Below are 21,190 nucleotides of genomic sequence, written 5' to 3' on the forward strand. Positions count from 1 at the left end.
TACCAATATAAAATTTACGGATACAGATATTCTACGGATCTGATATAAAATTAGAAATGGTCCTTAAAGAACCGGAAAGGTTCATTGACCACCTTAATAAATTGTTTCAAGGTGACTGAAGTGCAAAAGAAGTTTTATATTTAGACTAACTTGTTTAGAAAGTAGAGCATGGAGATTATCCATAAAAATTACAACAAGATGGCAGAAATTTGCACTAATTTATCAGATATTTATTGATATATCGGATCGGTAAAATAATAGGTAATTTTACCGATACACCAATATGCCTATCTCTAGGGATGTGACGAAGCTGAAAATTTACCGATGCCGATGTACTCACCGATAATTATTGGAACCGATACCGATATTTAACCGATTCCGATACATAAGATTATTAAACGGAAATGGGATGTTATTTTCAGCATGACAAAAATAAATTTGCTATGTACATTGCTATTGCATATCATATGTATACAAAATGTTATGTGAACCTTTAGGAAGAACATGGATTCTCAAGAGATTAAACATTAGTACACAAGCAGTTCTTTGAAATGCAAAATGAATTCCTGTTCTGCCAGATTCAAGTTCAGAAACACGAGATTGAGAAGCACTTCAGGAAGTAACCTACTACTTCTCTTATCTCAAATCTGTTCAGCAACACTGAACACTCAATCACTGAATACTGATGCAGCAGGTATGCCCAAGTATTTTCTCAGGACTTACTTCAGGTTTGAATATTCATTTTTGAATTTCCGATTTATAGTTAGGTTGATCCTCTGAATGAGTTTGCAATAATTGTATTACAAAAACTACAATAATGACTAATCATAACCAAATTTTCAATAAATCTTACAAAACTAGAATATAAAACTTATTAGAAGGTAAAAACTCTAGTATAATCTGTACCGGTTTAAATATCGGATTTTTGCTGATTCCGATACCGATGTGTCAATTTCGGCCGATTTTCATACATCTGTAATCGGCTTCGGCACATCCCTACCTATATCGGCAGATACCGATAGAGTATCGATTAATCGGTCCCATCCCTAGTATTTAGTCTGAGAAAAGTACTGCATAAAGAGCTGAAATAAGACCTACTTAAAATTCAGTGATGATTATAATGTGATTTTTCACCTTATCTCCAACACTATATAGATGAATTCAAATGTCATCACACATTTTCTTTTTATTCCTCCAAAAAAAAATATTTCTACATAGAATGATCAACTAAGAGTTTTTGTTCCCTTTCATGGCCAGCGAGTGACAAGCAGAGTGGCTACATTAGGAATAGGACAATTCATGACCACGTTCCTCCCCCCCCCCCCCTTATTTTTAAGAACACTTCTATCAAAAATGTTTTAAAAGCCAGGTGCCAACAATCTGATCTAAAATTTCAACAAATTCTTCCAGTTTATAGTTCATTCTAATTGGAATATTTTCACATAGTATAATGGTAAACTGACCATAATAATCAATAAAAACTATATTGTTTGATACAAAGGTCAAATAGTTCTGTTGGCTGCATCTTTCATATTCTCAACAGGAAAAAACAATATATCTTTGTGTTGATTAATCAGGAAAAAGAGGATGAATGATAAATGGATGACAGTATGATATTGTTTTTTGGGGGCACCAAACTCAATGTAAGGTCTTTGTCTTATCCAGGAACCCTTGGCTTTGTAGCATGGTATTCTGATCAATTGGCCAAGGTGGCTGGAAAGAGAATATCAAAACTGGATGTGGAAAAGATTACACTTGCTCCACTCCAACTCCATTTAAGAAACAGACATGTCTTTGTGTACAATATGTTTAATTTAGTTTGTATACAAACACATTATAATGTTTGAAATATTTAATGGTCTCTGCTTAGGATAAACAACTCATTCGCTTAGATAACTCACATACAATTAGCATTTAAATTTTTGGAAATATAGTTCAGCAAAGACACATGATATGGCACCACTACAGCACTGATGAAAAATACAATTCAAACCCTGTACATTTTCAACATGTGGAAGATAATACAATTGTATACACATACACCTAGCTTAACTAATAGAACAGTCCAATTCACCGTCCCTCGGCAAGCAATCCATGATTGTTGCCATGGCCCTAGTTAAGTATGTCATAGTACCAAATGAGCCGCTTGGAGCACTGTCGTAAAAATGTTGGCAAATGTAGGCAGCACCACCACACAGCAACCCACCTGCAGCAGACGTTTCTCTTTGTTCTCTTGGTTTGGCACAGCACAGTGTAGCATCACCGTTCACCTTCATCTGTGTAGTAACAAAGATATCTGAATAACATTAATTCAACCTTGTCAACAAAATTTGTTGAACAGAAAATACTTATTGCAGATGTGCTTGTAATTCTATAACAGCTGTTTATTCCAAACTGAAATAGTTATTTGAATGCCATGCAGCCTGCAGAAAATGTGATGATACAGCATATTCCTATAAAATGCCAAGCTTCAAGATCCAATACCTGGTTGAACCATAATTTTCTGGAAGTTATGTGTGTCCTCTCTTTATCATAAGACTTTTCATTTAGTTCTTTCAATTGAATAGCAGATAGGTGGCATTAACGTTCACATGCCCAATAGTAATAGGAAACTGCAGTGTACCAAGGATTGACTTATGCATACATCTAAGTTGTGCAAATTGTGGGAGACTATAGATTCACTCAGTAGCACAATATGACACTAGCATGGAATGCCAAAGACTTAGGTTTGATCCTTTGTTAAAATCACAATTTTCAGATAACTTTCCAGAAGATATTTTATATAGCAAGTCAGTTATTAGATGGTTATAACATTCCTTTTTTTAAGCAATAACATTTCAGATCAGGGTGTATATACAGTGGAATCCCGATTTTACGTTCTTTGATTTTACATTTTTTTCTATTGTATGTTCAATCTTCATTTTATTAATGTTATAAACTTTTCCCGGGTTTTACATGTCCACACTTTTAAGTTTTTCATCTTGCTCCCCTGAAAAATGTAAAATCAAGGTTACACCAGTAGCACCTTCTGCCTATTCGCACGTGCACACCCAAATAAATCTGTAATGCAAATCATTATTATTATACTTATTTATTGAACTCTATCTCCTTCGAAACATCAAGTGTTCCCACGCCGCTCCACCAAGAGAGATGGTGGAGAAGGCTGCGATCCGTGATAACCCACGTAGACCAGGCCGTGATCGGGGCAGGAACACAAGGGTAGTTTTGCTCGCTATGACGCTGTTGCAGCAGTCGCATAGAGGATGCTGATTGGGTGTTTTGGCTTGAGCGCCGTGAGAGGGGAGGTTGCATCATTTAGGAAGGCTGTGAATGCAGCGATCTGTGTGCGAGCGAATGTAGTGTTGCAAACCCATTCCATTGGAGATCGTGTGACGGAGTCGATGCAACCCATACATCATCGCAAATTGAGGGATTTTTTTTATGAAAGGGAAATTTCGATGGTATATTGTCCCGAGCATAACAGGGGGAAGAAAAGGAGGAGAGGGGGAGGGCAACTGAAACCAAAACGGGTGTTTTAAGCATGCCTTTGCTTCGTGCATCTTGGTCAAAATAAATGGCCTCTGTGGCGCAGTAGCCAAATTACCAACCCGCATCAAATAGTCAGCTGTTTTGCATTGTGTGGCTGTTACTGCGTTACAAAATTATTTAACGCTGTCAAAAGATCGTTCCTGTTTCAGTGCAAAGTGGTTGATTTCATGATGAATAGGGAAACTGTACATAGCGAAAGCAGAGTTAACGTTATTGAATTTTTGGAGGGAAGTTAGCTACAAAGCCTGTAGCAACTGCAGTAATATATGGATATGGCAGAAGAGAAGGAAAATTCTGAAGCATGATTACGAAGCACGGCAGTGTGAAGTTAGTGAGTACTGTTATTTGCTTTAACATTTATTATTCTCTTGATTTCGCTTCATTTGCTTGGTTTGATCAAGCTGTCATTAGAAATAAACAACAGCTAGATAGATTACAACTGATTTCCTCCATGTGGTAGTTGGATCGGCTTCTTTGGTGTACGCCAATGTTGTTATTCTCCTTGTTCATTAATATCAGCAGAGTGGGGACAACCTTTTTACGAAATATTTTACAAATCGATAATAGTATTGATATTGTAGATCGGTATTTCTATGTTTTGAGTGATTTTGTCAGGTTATCGAATGCTGAATTACATAATGCACAATAACATCGCTCTTCTCGTGATTGGCTGGAAAATTTCTGAAATATTTGAAATTTGTAAAAAAAAAATTGTGTATGATAAATCATGAAATCGTATACAGTCTGCGCAGAAAGTATTGACGCCAACAGCAATGACGTCAATTATTTTCGTGTTTTTACATAGGACCACCTATCTCCTAAATGACACCGTGAAAAGAGTTGTCGTTCATGGGCAGTAAACTACCACCTGCGATCTTCCTTTGTTCGTAGCTGCAAGTTTCAACTCGCTCAGTTTCGAGTGGGAGACGTTGTTGTACGTGCGCACGTGCGTGTGGTATTTCCTGTGAATTTTGGGCTGTTGTGTTGGTGTTCTGAGTTGATTTTGTGTGTGAAACGATGCCTTACAACATATTGAAGCCTGGTGATACTGAGCAAGTGATTGCCTTGTTTAGAGCAGGCATAAAAAGCACAGAAATCGCGACACAAACAGGCGTGAACCTGAGAACAGTGCAACATTTGGTGAAACGCTTTAAGGACGAAGGTGGGGTCAAAATGCTTTGCCAAAACCTAAGTCTGGTTGGCCTAGGAAAGTGTCTGAAAAAACACTGCACATCATGAAAAGGCAGCTAAGGAACCAACCTTCGTTAACAGCTAGGGAACTGAAAGAAAAAAATCCTCTGCTGCTTGATAATGTGTTCCTCTGGACAATTCAGGAGAAGATCCATGATGACTTAGGGCTACGCAGTTACAGAGCTTGCCTGAAACCTCGCCTTACAGAGAAGCATCGTAAGAAAAGACGGGATTTCTGTAAGAAATACAGTACCTGGACTGTTCATGACTGGAAAGAAGTGTTGTGGAGTGATGAAGCCACTTTCTTTGTTACTGGAAGTGGTTACAAGCGAGTGTACCATTCTCCCGGTGATGATCCCACCCTTCCTCAGTACACACATCCAACTATAAAACACCCTCCCAGTATTATGGTGTGGGGTTCCTTTAGTTATGGTGGTGTAGGAGAGTTAGTTATTCTTCCTAAAAACCAGACCATGAATCAGTACTCCTATTTTGAGCTCATAAATGATGTTTTGGAAGTGTCCTTTGAAAAAAGAGGAGCATCTTTTTTTATGCAGGATGGGGCTCCTTGTCACACAGCCAAAAGTGTGGTTTCATGGCTCAAAGATGCTTGTGTCCCTTATTTTGATGATTGGCCAGGACAAAGCCCCGACCTCAACCCGATTGAAAACCTGTGGTCTACATGAAGCGACGTTTAAGGAACAGGGACACATCTACACTCCTTAAGCTAGAAGCTGCCATAAGCGACATTTGGGTCAATCTGCCAGTTAATCTCCTCCAAAACCTGGCTTTGAGTGTTCCAAAACGACTGACAGAATGCCGGAAGCATAAAGGAGGGTCGACAAAATACTGACTACAAGGTGAGTAGTACAACATTGATTTTGTTGTTTGTTTGGTGTATACATCTGTTGTGGTTCTTGCTTTCACTGGTGTGGCGTCAATACTTTCCGTGCAGACTGTAACTCTGTCATAGCCCCATTTTCAGTGAAAGGTGATCAAAACTTGGGTTGCCAATATATTAAGCTTCATTATGTACGCAAAAATGGGTGTGAGTATTTCACAGGGGTGGTATAACACTTCTGGACGATAGACTGAAGTGCACACCCATAGAGCCAGACTACGAGCTGCCACTGGGTTACACTGCATGATTTTCTTACTAGAATGCTAACTGTATATCACAGTATTTGTAAACTGAAAATGAGTCCATGATTTATTTAAAATAGGAAAAAGTTGTGCCACAAGCCAGTGAGACAATGTGACTTGACTTGTCTGATAAATAAGTCTCTCCCCTCCCCCTCACTTTAATTTCTACATTTCACTACAGAGATTTATTCTGTCACTGTTTATGTATATTGTAGAAAGTTGTAAAATATCCACACTTATTCATTATGAAACTACAAAGTTCTGAACTCCTACCTATGATCATCAGTTTTATTTTTCATGTATATGTAGAGTTGGAAATGGTCGGAAAAAACTGGCTTTTTTGGAAAAAAAAAAAAAAAACAGTTTTTTTCCATGGCTTTTTTGGTTGGGCTTTTTTCACAAGTGTCTCAAACCAAAGAAAATACAGGAGTTGGCAGTATTTTTCCTGTTTCATGGTTTTTCGTTTATCTCCCTACTGTAAAACAGACACTAATTTCTAAATATAAAATACAATTTACAATATGAAATTCATAACTACACAAAAACAGTGTTTCCAAGAAAGCTGGCTTTTTTGAATGGGCGGTTCTTTCTGAGTGTTATCTTCATATTTTAATAGGCTTATTAAATATATCAATGTAGTATAAGCATGTTCACATAACTAGAGTAGTTTTGTATGTGGTTTTAATAAAACCTAATAGTTTGGTTAGTATGATGATTTTCAATGTTTGAATTTGTTATAGGAAAATGTACATGAAGCAAAAAATAAAATACTGCTCTATCTTTTGAAAATGTAGTATCAAATCTCTTTACATTAAATTTTGTGTTCAGTAATATATATTTGTATTCTGGCTTTCCAGTACATCATGTATAATTTGGTTAAATGGCCACTAAACCTGGTCACGGAGCAACTAGTCATGTATTTTAGCTGCTTGTTGCAGTGGTTCTCGACCTTTCTGAGACCACAGCTCTGTAAATTTATTTCTTACAATAGTTTTTCTTGTATGTACGCATTGCTTGCATGATAGAATTATTTTCCTGTAGTTTACGGTTATTACAAGCATAAGAAAACAGTTTTTTCTTTGTGACGTTTCAGGAGAACACACGCTCCTTTCATCAGACATTTATTTTCATTTTGACTAAAGATACAGTTATAACAATGGTTAGTAATTTTTAAACAAAAAGAATCTGTTATATAATGGATGTTGTCAATGTTACATTGTTGTAATATAGCAACTTAACTGTGAAAAAAGCAGTCTATTTTTTAAATTATGAATCCCAAATATCATCAGGTAATTCAAATTCATCATTGTTTTCACAAAGTCTCTTGATGTTTTCTGTTACATTAAATTTTAAAGATGGTGGCTTACTCCATTTGTGAAAAAGAAAACTCCACACTGGATCTATATTACCATTTTCATTATTTAATTTATTCCAGTGTTCTTCCGCAATGAACGAGGCTTCCCAGACATTCAACTCTGTGTTTCCCGTTAATCTTTTTAAAACCCTTCTCTTTTTAATCAAATGCTTCTCTTCGATGATATGAGTTGACAAACCTGTTCTTGGGTTTAGATTTATAATGTCCAAATCATGTTCGTGCCATCTTATTGCCATTTTCCTTGCTGTTTGTCCCACATAATCTTTTGAACATGAACAACTTATATTATATATTCCTGTGGTTTCCACATCTGGTAGCGAGTTTCTCATTTTGAATTCATTAAATGTACATTCCAAACTTCTTGGTGATTTAAAAACAATTTTGAAATTAAAACTTCTAAAAATTTTTGCAATTTTATGTGAGAATCCCTTGTGGAATGGAATGCACACAAATTTCTTTTCAACAGATTTTTCATCTTTGTCTGTATTTCTCTTTTCCTTTAGTTTTCTTGCAACTTGTTTTTTGATTTGGTTTATTCTGGTAGTGTGAAAGCCATTTTCTTTTGCTATATTAAAGAGCCTTTCTTCTTCATTTTTGATATCCTCATTATTAGAACATAGTCTTTGTGCTCTCAGGAAAAAATTTAAAAATATGTTATCCATTGTTATACGCGAATGTTCTGATTTGGCATGGATGTATTTTTCCCCCGCTAATTTTTTTCTATGGACTGATGTTTGAATTATTGAGTCAGTTGTCTTAATTTGCAGATCAAGGAAAGAAATTACATTGTTATTCATGGGTTCGCAAGTGAATTTTATGCGACGATGTGATTCATTTAACGATTTAAATACGTCCATGATGGTGTTCTCATTTTTAGCAATAATTAGCACATCATCTACATATCTGATGTAGAGTTTGATATCCGCACCTATCGCATTAACAATTGGAGATTCTATGTAATGAAGAAAAATGCTGGAGATGATTCCGGATACTGGGTTTCCCATTGATAGACCATTATTTTGCTGATAGATTTTGCCATCAAATATAAAGTAATTGTAATTTGCACATACAACCATTTCCCATGATTCTACTGGGTTAACCTTCATCTCAATAAGCCATCTGTGTAATGCATCTGTGGCACCTTCTATTGGGACACTAGGATATAAATTTTCTACATCAAAACTTGCAATACGATACTCACTATTCCAAACAATATTTTTTAGTTTCTGTTTCACCTCATATGCATTTTTAACACTGAATGGTGTTTGTTGTTTAATTATAGCAAGTCTTTCAACTAAATATTTGGATAGTTTGTATGCAGGATGTGTGAAAGTTGCAATGATGGGTCGTATTGGAGTTCCAGGTTTGTGAGTTTTTGGTAGTCCAAAGGCAATCGGCAGGGTTGAATTTTTGACAATGAGTTTTTTCTTCATTTCTCTTGGTATCGTGATACTGCTTTCAATTACTTTCTTTACCTCATTTATTATTTTAGTTATAGGGTTTCGAGAGGTTTCTGTGAAATTGTTTAATTTGAAACATTCTTCCATTTTTTCTTTATAGTCCTTAATTCGGATAAGGACAGGTTTATTTTCCTTGTCCGATTTTATTAAGAAAATGTCGTTTTCTTTCAACCAGATCTTGAAACCATGAACTTTTTTTCCCAACCTTATATGCTCTTTCTCCCGTTCTGTGTATTTTGGACCTCTGTTAGTTCTTCTGTTGTATTCAAAACTTAAACGTTCATCAAGAGCATCATGTGTGAGACTTCGTAATTTTCTTTTTTCCTCCTCATCATCTAAGAAATTCAGTGCTTTCTCTATTGAAATCACGAAATCTTCCTTGTGTATATAAGCACTACCAACTGAAAATTTCATTCCGAATTGAAAAATTTCTATATACTCATCAGGTACCTCAATATCCGTAAGATTTATAAATAATCTGTTGTCAATGTTCTTAGTTTCTATTTTACCAGTGACATTAACTGCTTCCCTTCTTTCATTGTTGTTGTATATAACTTGTTCTTCTTGAATTAGCTGGTAGAATTTCCTATCAAGTCTCCTTTCTGAAAGCTTGCTGTAGTGTTCTACAACTTGTTCTGTAGCTCTGTTTACTTTATCCCATATGAGTGGGTGCAAAGAATTTGACAATGTTATGTGGAGATCATATGTCTTTCGAGAAAGGCTGTCCAATTCTGAGTACGAGTCCCTGATTAGGCGTCCTATCATTAACATTTGTAGCTTTCCTTTAAAATCACTGGTGTAGGTATTACGAGTTCGAACTTTCCACTTCAAAAAATTTGGCACTATATTGTTTAACTTGCATCTTCTCAAAAATCTGATTCTCTGAAGTGTCGTTTGAATCTTGATTTGATATTTCTGGAATGTACGTACCTCTCTCCCCGTAATAGATGAATAATAGTTTTTCTTGTATGTACGCATTGCTTGCATGATAGAATTATTTTCCTGTAGTTTACGGTTATTACAAGCATAAGAAAACAGTTTTTTCTTTGTGACGTAGTGCTTATATACACAAGGAAGATTTCGTGATTTCAATAGAGAAAGCACTGAATTTCTTAGATGATGAGGAGGAAAAAAGAAAATTACGAAGTCTCACACATGATGCTCTTGATGAACGTTTAAGTTTTGAATACAACAGAAGAACTAACAGAGGTCCAAAATACACAGAACGGGAGAAAGAGCTTATAAGGTTGGGAAAAAAAGTTCATGGTTTCAAGATCTGGTTGAAAGAAAACGACATTTTCTTAATAAAATCGGACAAGGAAAATAAACCTGTCCTTATCCGAATTAAGGACTATAAAGAAAAAATGGAAGAATGTTTCAAATTAAACAATTTCACAGAAACCTCTCGAAACCCTATAACTAAAATAATAAATGAGGTAAAGAAAGTAATTGAAAGCAGTATCACGATACCAAGAGAAATGAAGAAAAAACTCATTGTCAAAAATTCAACCCTGCCGATTGCCTTTGGACTACCAAAAACTCACAAACCTGGAACTCCAATACGACCCATCATTGCAACTTTCACACATCCTGCATACAAACTATCCAAATATTTAGTTGAAAGACTTGCTATAATTAAACAACAAACACCATTCAGTGTTAAAAATGCATATGAGGTGAAACAGAAACTAAAAAATATTGTTTGGAATAGTGAGTATCGTATTGCAAGTTTTGATGTAGAAAATTTATATCCTAGTGTCCCAATAGAAGGTGCCACAGATGCATTACACAGATGGCTTATTGAGATGAAGGTTAACCCAGTAGAATCATGGGAAATGGTTGTATGTGCAAATTACAATTACTTTATATTTGATGGCAAAATCTATCAGCAAAATAATGGTCTATCAATGGGAAACCCAGTATCCGGAATCATCTCCAGCATTTTTCTTCATTACATAGAATCTCCAATTGTTAATGCGATAGGTGTGGATATCAAACTCTACATCAGATATGTAGATGATGTGCTAATTATTGCTAAAAATGAGAACACCATCATGGACGTATTTAAATCGTTAAATGAATCACATCGTCGCATAAAATTCACTTGCGAACCCATGAATAACAATGTAATTTCTTTCCTTGATCTGCAAATTAAGACAACTGACTCAATAATTCAAACATCAGTCCATAGAAAAAAATTAGCGGGGGAAAAATACATCCATGCCAAATCAGAACATTCGCGTATAACAATGGATAACATATTTTTAAATTTTTTCCTGAGAGCACAAAGACTATGTTCTAATAATGAGGATATCAAAAATGAAGAAGAAAGGCTCTTTAATATAGCAAAAGAAAATGGCTTTCACACTACCAGAATAAACCAAATCAAAAAACAAGTTGCAAGAAAACTAAAGGAAAAGAGAAATACAGACAAAGATGAAAAATCTGTTGAAAAGAAATTTGTGTGCATTCCATTCCACAAGGGATTCTCACATAAAATTGCAAAAATTTTTAGAAGTTTTAATTTCAAAATTGTTTTTAAATCACCAAGAAGTTTGGAATGTACATTTAATGAATTCAAAATGAGAAACTCGCTACCAGATGTGGAAACCACAGGAATATATAATATAAGTTGTTCATGTTCAAAAGATTATGTGGGACAAACAGCAAGGAAAATGGCAATAAGATGGCACGAACATGATTTGGACATTATAAATCTAAACCCAAGAACAGGTTTGTCAACTCATATCATCGAAGAGAAGCATTTGATTAAAAAGAGAAGGGTTTTAAAAAGATTAACGGGAAACACAGAGTTGAATGTCTGGGAAGCCTCGTTCATTGCGGAAGAACACTGGAATAAATTAAATAATGAAAATGGTAATATAGATCCAGTGTGGAGTTTTCTTTTTCACAAATGGAGTAAGCCACCATCTTTAAAATTTAATGTAACAGAAAACATCAAGGGACTTTGTGAAAACAATGATGAATTTGAATTACCTGATGATATTTGGGATTCATAATTTAAAAAATAGACTGCTTTTTTCACAGTTAAGTTGCTATATTACAACAATGTAACATTGACAACATCCATTATATAACAGATTCTTTTTGTTTAAAAATTACTAACCATTGTTATAACTGTATCTTTAGTCAAAATGAAAATAAATGTCTGATGAAAGGAGCGTGTGTTCTCCTGAAACGTCACAAAGAAAAAACTGTTTTCTTATGCTTGTAATAACCGTAAACTACAGGAAAATATTTCTTACAAGTCGATGCCCTGATCCCAACAATTTCACTCATAAATACATTTCTGAACTTTAAAGTTTATATGGAAATTAATATGCAACCTTAAATAATATTAATATATCAAGTATGGCATAATCAGAGTTCAAATATATATAGACTTTCCGTTAAATATATAATTAGTTTTAAATTTGTCGACAACCCCTTGGGTGCAACGGAACTTTTGCGGTCCGGCAGTTGAAAAACACTGGCACTAAAACTGAAGTAGAAGCAAATAAAACAGGCCCCAAATGGAAAATAATCTATAAAATAAATCTGAAGTGGACCTACAGTTTGAAATGAGATCCACTATGAGAATTGAACCTCAGACCCCTTCTTATTAAAAGGCAACAGTTACTTTATTCCACTCCGGAGGCCCATTCATGATTATAAAAGGAACATTCTATCAAAAAGCAGGCCTTTTCCATCAATAGTACTTACAATTGTTCTCTGTGATTTACAGGCTAAATGAAATCTTAATCTCTGATGAAGTAGAGCTAACAATCTTGTTAAGTAGTTAAGTATAGATAGAGAATATTCAGACCGAAGCAACACATGACAGTGCGGGGGGAGGGGTCACATTGAAGTGACAAGTGACATGGGCACCTTCAGTCTGTAAGCAAGCATCCACCACACATGCACAAACGATACCAAGGTGGCATGATGCGTGCCATTGAAGGAGCTTTCAGACTGAAGTCACAGATGACAAGCGACACAGACTTCTTCAGTATAAAGCAAAACATTCACCGTGCATGTAATAAAAACAGACAGATGCAACCGTGAATGATGCATTCTGCATATGTGTTGTGAACAGTAAAGATTTTTAATTGTCCTGAAACATCGAATATTTTGATACTAACATTTGTCTCGTATTTTATAACATCAACATTTAAATTGAGACACAAACATGTAAAAGCCTGTTTTAAGTCAATTTCATGGTCAGATGTGCTCATTAGGACTTCACATTTAGTTTTAACCCTAGCTTACCGACGTCGTATGAGAAACTTACTTACCGGGGGGTGGCTCACAGGCCACACTTTGTTGTATCACTAAACTTCAAGAAAACATTTTATAATTGAATCACTGCTTCCTTTGCTGATTACATATGTGCAGTTATTTATTAATTATAATAATTACAAAAATTACTACCATTAATAAAAAATAATAACCAATTATTTCATGAGTCTCTCACATATATTTTATCATTCACTAAAGCTCGGAAAATCCATAATAATTTTTATTAATGTTTTTTAGTTTGCAGAAGTGCAGTTGTTTATTAAATATGATAATTACAATAAATGTCACCATAACCAACCAATTGTACACTGTCACGGGCATGAGTGTCTCGAATAAGACATTCAAAGATGGCACCTGATATGCCCATCAAGTGCATTTTACCTCCTAATTACATTAAGTACATTTATGTTTTTATAAACAAAAGAGTAGTGGTATTTGTACTATTATAAACCCGAGAAATGAAGAGCCCCTCTCAAGCAGATTTGGCTATACTTAAAACAAGCTCAACATGCCTACATGAGCTTTTTGCTCAAGTGTGGAATCTTGTCTAATCCAAGATTTTTGTAAAAAAGCCCTCATGGAATCCATGAGAAAGGAAGAGCTCCCTCAGATTGATTTGCCTACACTTATAAAAGGCACTTCTGTGAGATTGTTGTCCATAAATTTATTCCCTTGGGCCACACTTAAAACTAGGCCACCCACACCTATATACACCTACACCCACCCACACCCACCCACACATATTTACTTCCGGTCCACTTCCGGTCCACTTCCGGTCTACTTCCGGTCCACTTCCGGTCCACTTCCGGTCCACTTCCGGTCTACTTCCGGTTTAAGTTCAATTGGACACCATGCCCATATTGCATATCTAGTACTAAGACAATGCAAAACACAGAGACCCTCTAGAATTGCTCCGTGACTCTCTCATTTCTTACATCATAAACATATGATTTTTCACCTATGAGAATAACACTACATATGGTGTCATCAGGTAATGCCTCGTGGAATTCACAGATAATTTTAATGTTTGTCCTGTCATTAACCACAACCTGTTTCCTTTTTGAAGCGTTGATGACAAACATGGGTCTCCGTGCTTTGAATTCATCTGGTGTGTAATACATGTCAGTACTGCCAGTAGTAACCCTTTTGAAAGCCGAAAATGCCTCATATAATTTGAGGAAATCATCCTTGGACATGTCTAAATTGTAATTTTCTCTAGGAAATACCTCATTTCTGCCATTTTTAAGATATATGTTCTTGATGTTGCAGTTATCAAATTTACTTGAATTTTTTTCCTGATTGTTGTGTCTCCCAGTCTGAAACAGTACCACCACAAAATCCGGCATGTCATATTGTATGCTGGAGAATGAATTTGTAGCATCAAACTCATAATAAGTACCAGCGGCAGGCTTCTGTACACATTGATATGTATAAAATTGCAGAGGAATCTGTGGATTTTTTATTATATCAGCTTTGTATTTAAGAGCGTAACTGGCCTCATATTCAACAACAGGGATTCTTAGCTCCATAGTCTGAATAATGCATTTGCCCGCATCTGGTAAAGTATTAGGCAGAGCTTCTCCTGTAGGGTTTAATGTGCTGTACCTCATCAAAGCATTATTATCATTTGCAGCTCTTCTAAATGTGATTCTTAAACCACCCTTCCACATAATTTCTTTGTAATCTGAGAAGAATCCTGGCAACAGGCGCATGGGGAACAGCACTGTGTGATTTTTAGATAATATCTTATCACCAGCCTCAAATCCACCTATTTTGTAGTAAGAAGCCTCGGTTTTGGATAATTTTAGAGTGGCCAAAGCTGTGGAGGTAATGCCGGGATAATCTATTCTGTTTATAACAACACCATGCTTTCTGATCTCAATTTCAGAGAACAGATGCGGTACAAAATTATCAACCAATCTTATATTTGAATTTGCCGGATAATCTGTTCCATCGAGCTTTACAACATCAAATTTGATGTACAGATCTGCTCTGTGGGGGTGTATAAAGCCGTCCCCTACATCAAGATCGACCTCAATTTCTGTGTTGGGTTGATTTAAATTTGCAAATGTCCTCCTGTTTGGGGGGAATGATTGTAGCTCATAACTCTCAATATTTTCCATTGTATGTATTTTTATTTAAATATTAATCTCTATGATAGCAGTTGTTGTGGCTCCAGCAAAATCAACTAATTCTTCTTTTTCATTAGTGACCATCAATTCAATATTATCTATTCTATTATGGCACACAGGAAAATATAATGTTGGGGATGGATTGTAGATGATGGGCTCCATGAATTCGGAATTAGGTTTGAATGTTGCAATGATGCCGGTTTGTTTGTGAGTGCCTATGCCATTTGATTTGGTGATCATACCCTCAGCCACATTACAGTGAATATTCAGAGTCTCTATGGCCAAGAATTTGGGTATATTCATAGCAGTGTGTTTGATGGCCGGTTCAAGTTTTGTGTTGTTCTCAAAGCCTAACAGCTCTCCTATAGTACCCAGATGCACTGTTTCTGTAGCAGACACAATTTCTACTCTGTGAGTGACAGAATTTTGACTTAACACTACACCTCTGGGTAATTGAGCATTTAGAGTGGAAAGATTATACTGCCCTGGAGTGATGACAATTTTTTGATCCCCTACTGCAATTGTATTGTTGTGGTGTGTAATATTAGGGATCAAGTACATGCCGTAAAATGCTCTGAGAGCTATTGTTTTGGGATACACTATGTCATCATGTAATTTGAGTTTCAATATTGAATTTTGGCTGGTGAGATGGAATACCCCCATGATGTTTTAGATACCACAAGGCTTTTTGAAAATTTTCAATTGATGGTTTATTTATTTGAGACATGTATCTCAGAACAGATAAACACAAATGTCCGCAATTAACATCTTTGAAGTTTTGAACACGGGCATTATTGTAATAAAGATTAGGTGATTTTAGATATTTTATTAAATTTTCAGGTGGAACACCTCCAAATGAATCAAACACAAATGCCTCATTGTTTAAATATTTAAGATAACAAATCCAGTGAGTGCCCTGATTTTTGTACTCATCCAAATTAACAATGCCACACTCTTTGTTGAGTGGTTGTTCCGGTAAAGAATCAGACATGTACACACCCCTAAAATGTTTGATGCCCAGTGGCTTGATTAAAGCTTCAATATCTTGGTTTGTAAGCGGCTCTTGTTTTTTTTAAACTTATTCATGGCTCTCTTAACACCTTTGCCTTTTTTCTCCATGGCCAGGTTATGGCGCCTCTGCTCATCTAATTCTGCCTTATTCTTCTTGGCATCTATTACTGTTTTTGCTATGGCAGCTGATCCCCCAGCCAAGCTCCCAACAGCCCCGAGAGCAGCTAAGATGGCCGGGATAGTAAATATGAATCCCCCCACATGTGATTTTTTTCTTGATTGCTGTAATTTTTTTAATTGGGGGGTACTAAGCAACAATTTCATACCATGTCCCTTTGCAAGACAAGAGCTTTTTTTCTTGCGCTGCTTTTTGGTCAAAAGACTGTCAATAGGCCCAAGAGATTTGAGACCTGCATAAGGTATTTGATACATAACACCCTTGGCCTTCATTGTAGGTTTATTATATACATATTCACAACCCCCACCCCAGTTTTTGTTTGGTGCTCATAGCTATGGTGGTTCCCAATGCTGCTATTCTCTCACTTAAAGAAGCATCTTTGCTTACAAATCTACCAAATGCAGTCTCTTCTAATTTCTTGTCTGCAACATGTCTCTTGTCAAGATCAGAATGTGTGTTGTATGCTATGTCATGGTCTCTGCAAGCAGCATCTAGGGGATTTACACCAGGATCACCTCTGTTTAATCTATGATCCAATTTTGTGCCTGGACCACAATACTGATAGCCTGGAATATGTAGTTCAAATGGCAGCTTGTTTATAATGTCATTAACCAACCCCCGACCCTCGGAAACATTCCAAAATTTGGGGGGTAGAGTATTAATAATTTTTATAAGATATCCAATCCCCTTAGGGTCATTCACTATAAAATTAGACAATTTTGTGCTTATCATGTCCATAATTCCAACTTTTTCATTGTAAAAATTGTGGTTCCCAGCATTTTCCTCCCCAGCTATCACCAGCAACCTATCTACAAGTTTCCTGACATCATCAACCCACACAAATTCTTTAGGCAGGGTGTTGTATTGTTTGATTCCACTGCCAGTCTTGATCTGTGACCATATGGGCTTGATTAAATTATTGTATTTTGCCCCACTGCTAGACTTGACTCTTTTTTGTGTGGGATCATTGTTCTGGTATAGAGCATCTGATTTTATTAATATTTCTTTGTAATAATCATAATCTTGATCTGTATAGCTGCCAGGCCTTTTCCGAGTCATCAGTTCCCACAACCCAGGTGTTCCGGGGTACTTAACAAAAGCACCTTTTTCTCCGAGACGAGATTCTGAATAAACAATCAGATCATCCCCCATAAATGTTACTCTGAAATTGCCAATTCTATGTATGATGCTACCATCAAGCTCTGTGTCAGCATATAAGCCAAAGACCTCATCTTTATTGTCTTTAGGTGTGGTTAAATATTTTTGAGCAAGAAGACCCAATTCAATAGGATCCTGTGTAGCTTCAATTCTTCTAGGAGCAATAGGACTAGGTGTATGAATACTGGAAAGTGGGGTGAATGGATAATCTAATATGTTTCTTGCAGCTACAGGTACAAGCTCTGTGATCAAATTTTGATTTTGCTCTGTAACAGTTTTGATATTCTTACCTAAATTATTAATAGCATCAATTACAGGCTGTTCTGTTTGTTTGTGTTTTTCATAAATTCCACGGTTCTCTGATTTCCATCCCTTAAATCTTTTTACAAGATAATCTCTTAACTTAAGATCATCAATGATTGGCCTTTTCATGGTTATTTATATACGTCTCAACGTCTAGAAAATCGTTGATTTTATTTCTGTATTTGCCACTACTGGGTGTTCTTGTCATATCAATTGTGACAAACCCATAACTGTCCTGGTTCCAGCACCTGCTGCAAAACTTGGAAAAATCATTGTAGCTCAAGTCCCCACCTACATATTCATCATGTATGTGTTTGAGGTTGGTATGATCTTGATGAAACACACATATAAAATTGCTGTTGTCTCGGATCAGCTGCTTTGGGATTTTAGAAAAAGTCTGTGCCAGGTAGAAGCAATCAATGTTTTTGTGTCGCCCCTGTGTAAAAAAATTTCTAACCTTGTTTTGATTATCCAGTATAATGTCATCAAACACAACAACGGAATTATCGAGACATTCATCAAGTGGCTTAACATCTGATTCAAAAGTGGCTATATCCAATCCATCATATAGCTTCATCAGCTGCTGATATTTTAATTGTTCCAAGCTCTTAGAGAAGATATACAAGTGCCTGTTTTTCCAGTCTAACCAGTTGGGTGCCAATAAAAAATTATCAACCATTAGTGTAGTTTTACCACAAGCAGATGGCCCAACAATAAGACACCTAATATTTTCAGGCAGCAATTTGCCATTTTTTTTATTCTGCTGTTCAGGTTCTGGCAGCCTTTTTATAACATCCCAGGTGCTCATATTATTATTTTGTTTGCATCGATCCAGCTGTTTTCCGGATGACCCAGCCATTTGACAAGTAATTTGTTGCCTTTTCTGCGGATGATTTTTTCTATGAGATATGTGTCAGGCTGTTTAGTTTTGCTGAGCTCTTGTTCATAGAACCTGCCTTTGAGAATTTCTCCTCGGTGATCTTTTATTATATATGTGTTAAGGGTCCCGGGTTTAACTTGAACCACAGTAAATAATTCAGTGCTCCAGTTTCTTGTAAAGCCTCTCTTGAATAAGTGCTTATATTTGCTGATTCTTACTTGATCACCCACCTTGTATTTGGCCTTTCTTGTTGTTGGCTGGTATCTAGGATAATAAACAGTACTGATCAATTTTTGCTCATCAGATGAAGTTACTTCAGAGGGTTTCATGTTGATTGTGGAATGGACCGAGTTGTTATATTTATGTAGAAGTTCTGGAAGAATATTAACCCATTTATAATTACCTTGAAGTGTAAATTGTTTATACATAAGATTTTTTAAGGTTCTGTTGAATCTCTCTACAATTGAGGCTTTGAGATCACTGTAACTCGAGTAATGTTTTATTGACTGGCTTTTAATAAATTGTTGGAACACAGAATTATAAAATTCTTTGCCATTATCTGTTTGCAAATAGTGCGGTGATCTTCCACTCTGATTGATGATTGTCCTGATGGCTTCTGTAACACATTTTCCAGTCTTGGATTTAAGTGGCAGAGCCCAGGCAAATTTTGAAAATGTATCTATTACAGTGAGTAGATACTTGTAGCCCTTGTTGATTTTGTCTAAGTTTTTCAACTTTCCACTTGCCATTTCAATCAAGTCGCTCTGCCATAAATCATCTATGCCCTTTGTGACTACTGGGAGTCTCTTATAATTATGTCTGGCCTGTCTGTGTAATTCATCAACGATAATTTGTCTAGACATGGTATGAAAACAAGAATATTGCAACTATAGGGTGTTCAGCAGCTGATACTACAGGATTTTCTAAATACAGTTTGTCTCCTATTTGTATATTAAATTCCAGAGAGCCATCATCTTCAACATAGGCTGTTTCTAATGTATTGGGATCTGTAAAATCCTCTAACTCTACACTGGTGATTTTTACTTTGTTGTCAGCATTTGTTATTGATAAGGTAGGGTAGTGGTGTGCCTGTGGCTGATGCCAATATCTGATCTTGATTGGTCTCAGTGTGCCCCCAACAAAAAACTGGTAATAAAATTGTGCAGGGGACAGCATATATATTTTGCCACCTGGTGTAAATGGTGAATCATATTCTTTGTTGGGGATGCTGTACAATTCAAGAATTACTGTATGTTTTGGATTCTCGATTATGCCTGTTATTTCTTTTTCTGCTGTAAGCAATCTGCTTGTTACAGATTCAAGATGCTCATTGATGGTCCTAACAACATCATCATGGCCTGGCTTGATTTTTATGTCCACAATAAGTTTCTTGTATTGTTGCACAATCTCTTGAAGCTGGGTGGCAAAAACAGACAAAGCATTTGCTTGATTGGATTCCATGGTCCCTAGCTGTTGCTTGATATTAGCTACAATTTGTTGCAAATTTTCAACAACTGCCAATTTTGAATTTTGAGCAGTAAGATCATGGACCTGTCTTCTGATATCCTCAAACAGGGCATGCAATTCATTAATATGTTGATTGGTTGGAAGAGTGGCCACTGTCTGAGTGAGTTGTTTGATCTCTGTCTGGATATTCTTGATATCTTCTGATTTCAATATCCTATTCACTGCCCTCTTAATATTTTTAAGTTCCTGTGATGTGGGAAGATTTGATACAGTATTCTGCAAAAATTCAAGTGCCAATTTCACATTGTTTAATTCAGATGCATCAGCCACATTTTGCATAGCATCTTGGAGCAGGGTTATATCTGCCTGAGAGGGTGTGGATTGTTGTAAAATTTCAAGCTTTGTTTGGATATCATCGATCAAGTGATGAAAATGAGATAGCTCAGATTCAGTGTTGAGGTTTTCAAGTTTTGTGATCTGTTGCTGGACACTGACAAGTGTGTCTACAATACCAGGCAGGCGAGTTTCTTGTACATTTGTCAGATCACTTTGCACTGCTGCTATTGTACCTTCAAGATGGGTTATGGTACTTTGAATTTTTCCAAAATCTTCATATGTTTCAAGTTGCAGCTTAATATTGGCAACACTACGAGTTATTGCATTCAAAGCATCAGAAGATGGCAAGTTGTTCATAAAATTTTCAAGTGTCTCAATTTTTTCTTTAACCTCGGCTATGGCATTGTTCAAGGGGTCCAGATTAGGTATTTGGAGTGATTGAATCTGTTCTTTTAGAGTGGAAATCACTAGATCAAAATCTTCTTGTGATTTTATGCTTTTGACAATTGTTTGGAGCTGTGCCTGGACATTATTTATCTGCTCTTCCAATTGTTGTTTCAATTGCTCAGAATTGGTAGCCTGGGTCTTAAATTTGGCTTGAAGAGCTGCTACAGCTTCTTCTAAACTTTGAAAATTATCCAATGTGGCCAAATCAGTATATTTTTGAAGCAACAATTTGAGTTCAGAATCAATTTTAAGAAGAGGGTC

General features: G+C 36.1%; 1 protein-coding gene across 3 annotated transcripts in view; it reads right to left on the reverse strand.

Moving 5' to 3' along the window:
- Positions 1–1,379: 1,379 nt before the first annotated feature.
- LOC145985350 (putative phosphorylase b kinase regulatory subunit alpha) overlaps positions 1,380–21,190 on the reverse strand; it is an 83,336-nt gene continuing 63,525 nt past the window's right edge. For 2 of the 3 annotated variants that reach the window (XM_083119258.1, XM_083119260.1), the window contains exon 25: positions 1,380–2,276. In XM_083119258.1, the coding sequence (XP_082975384.1) occupies positions 2,049–2,276 (228 nt within the window). In that variant the 3' untranslated portion in view covers positions 1,380–2,048. The remainder of the gene's footprint in view (positions 2,277–21,190) is intronic. The other variant, XM_083119259.1, reaches the window with a different exon arrangement.

The sequence above is a fragment of the Lepisma saccharinum genome, chromosome 3 (assembly GCF_977018435.1).
Source record: "Lepisma saccharinum chromosome 3, izLepSacc3.1, whole genome shotgun sequence".
Lineage (NCBI taxonomy): Eukaryota > Metazoa > Arthropoda > Insecta > Zygentoma > Lepismatidae > Lepisma > Lepisma saccharinum.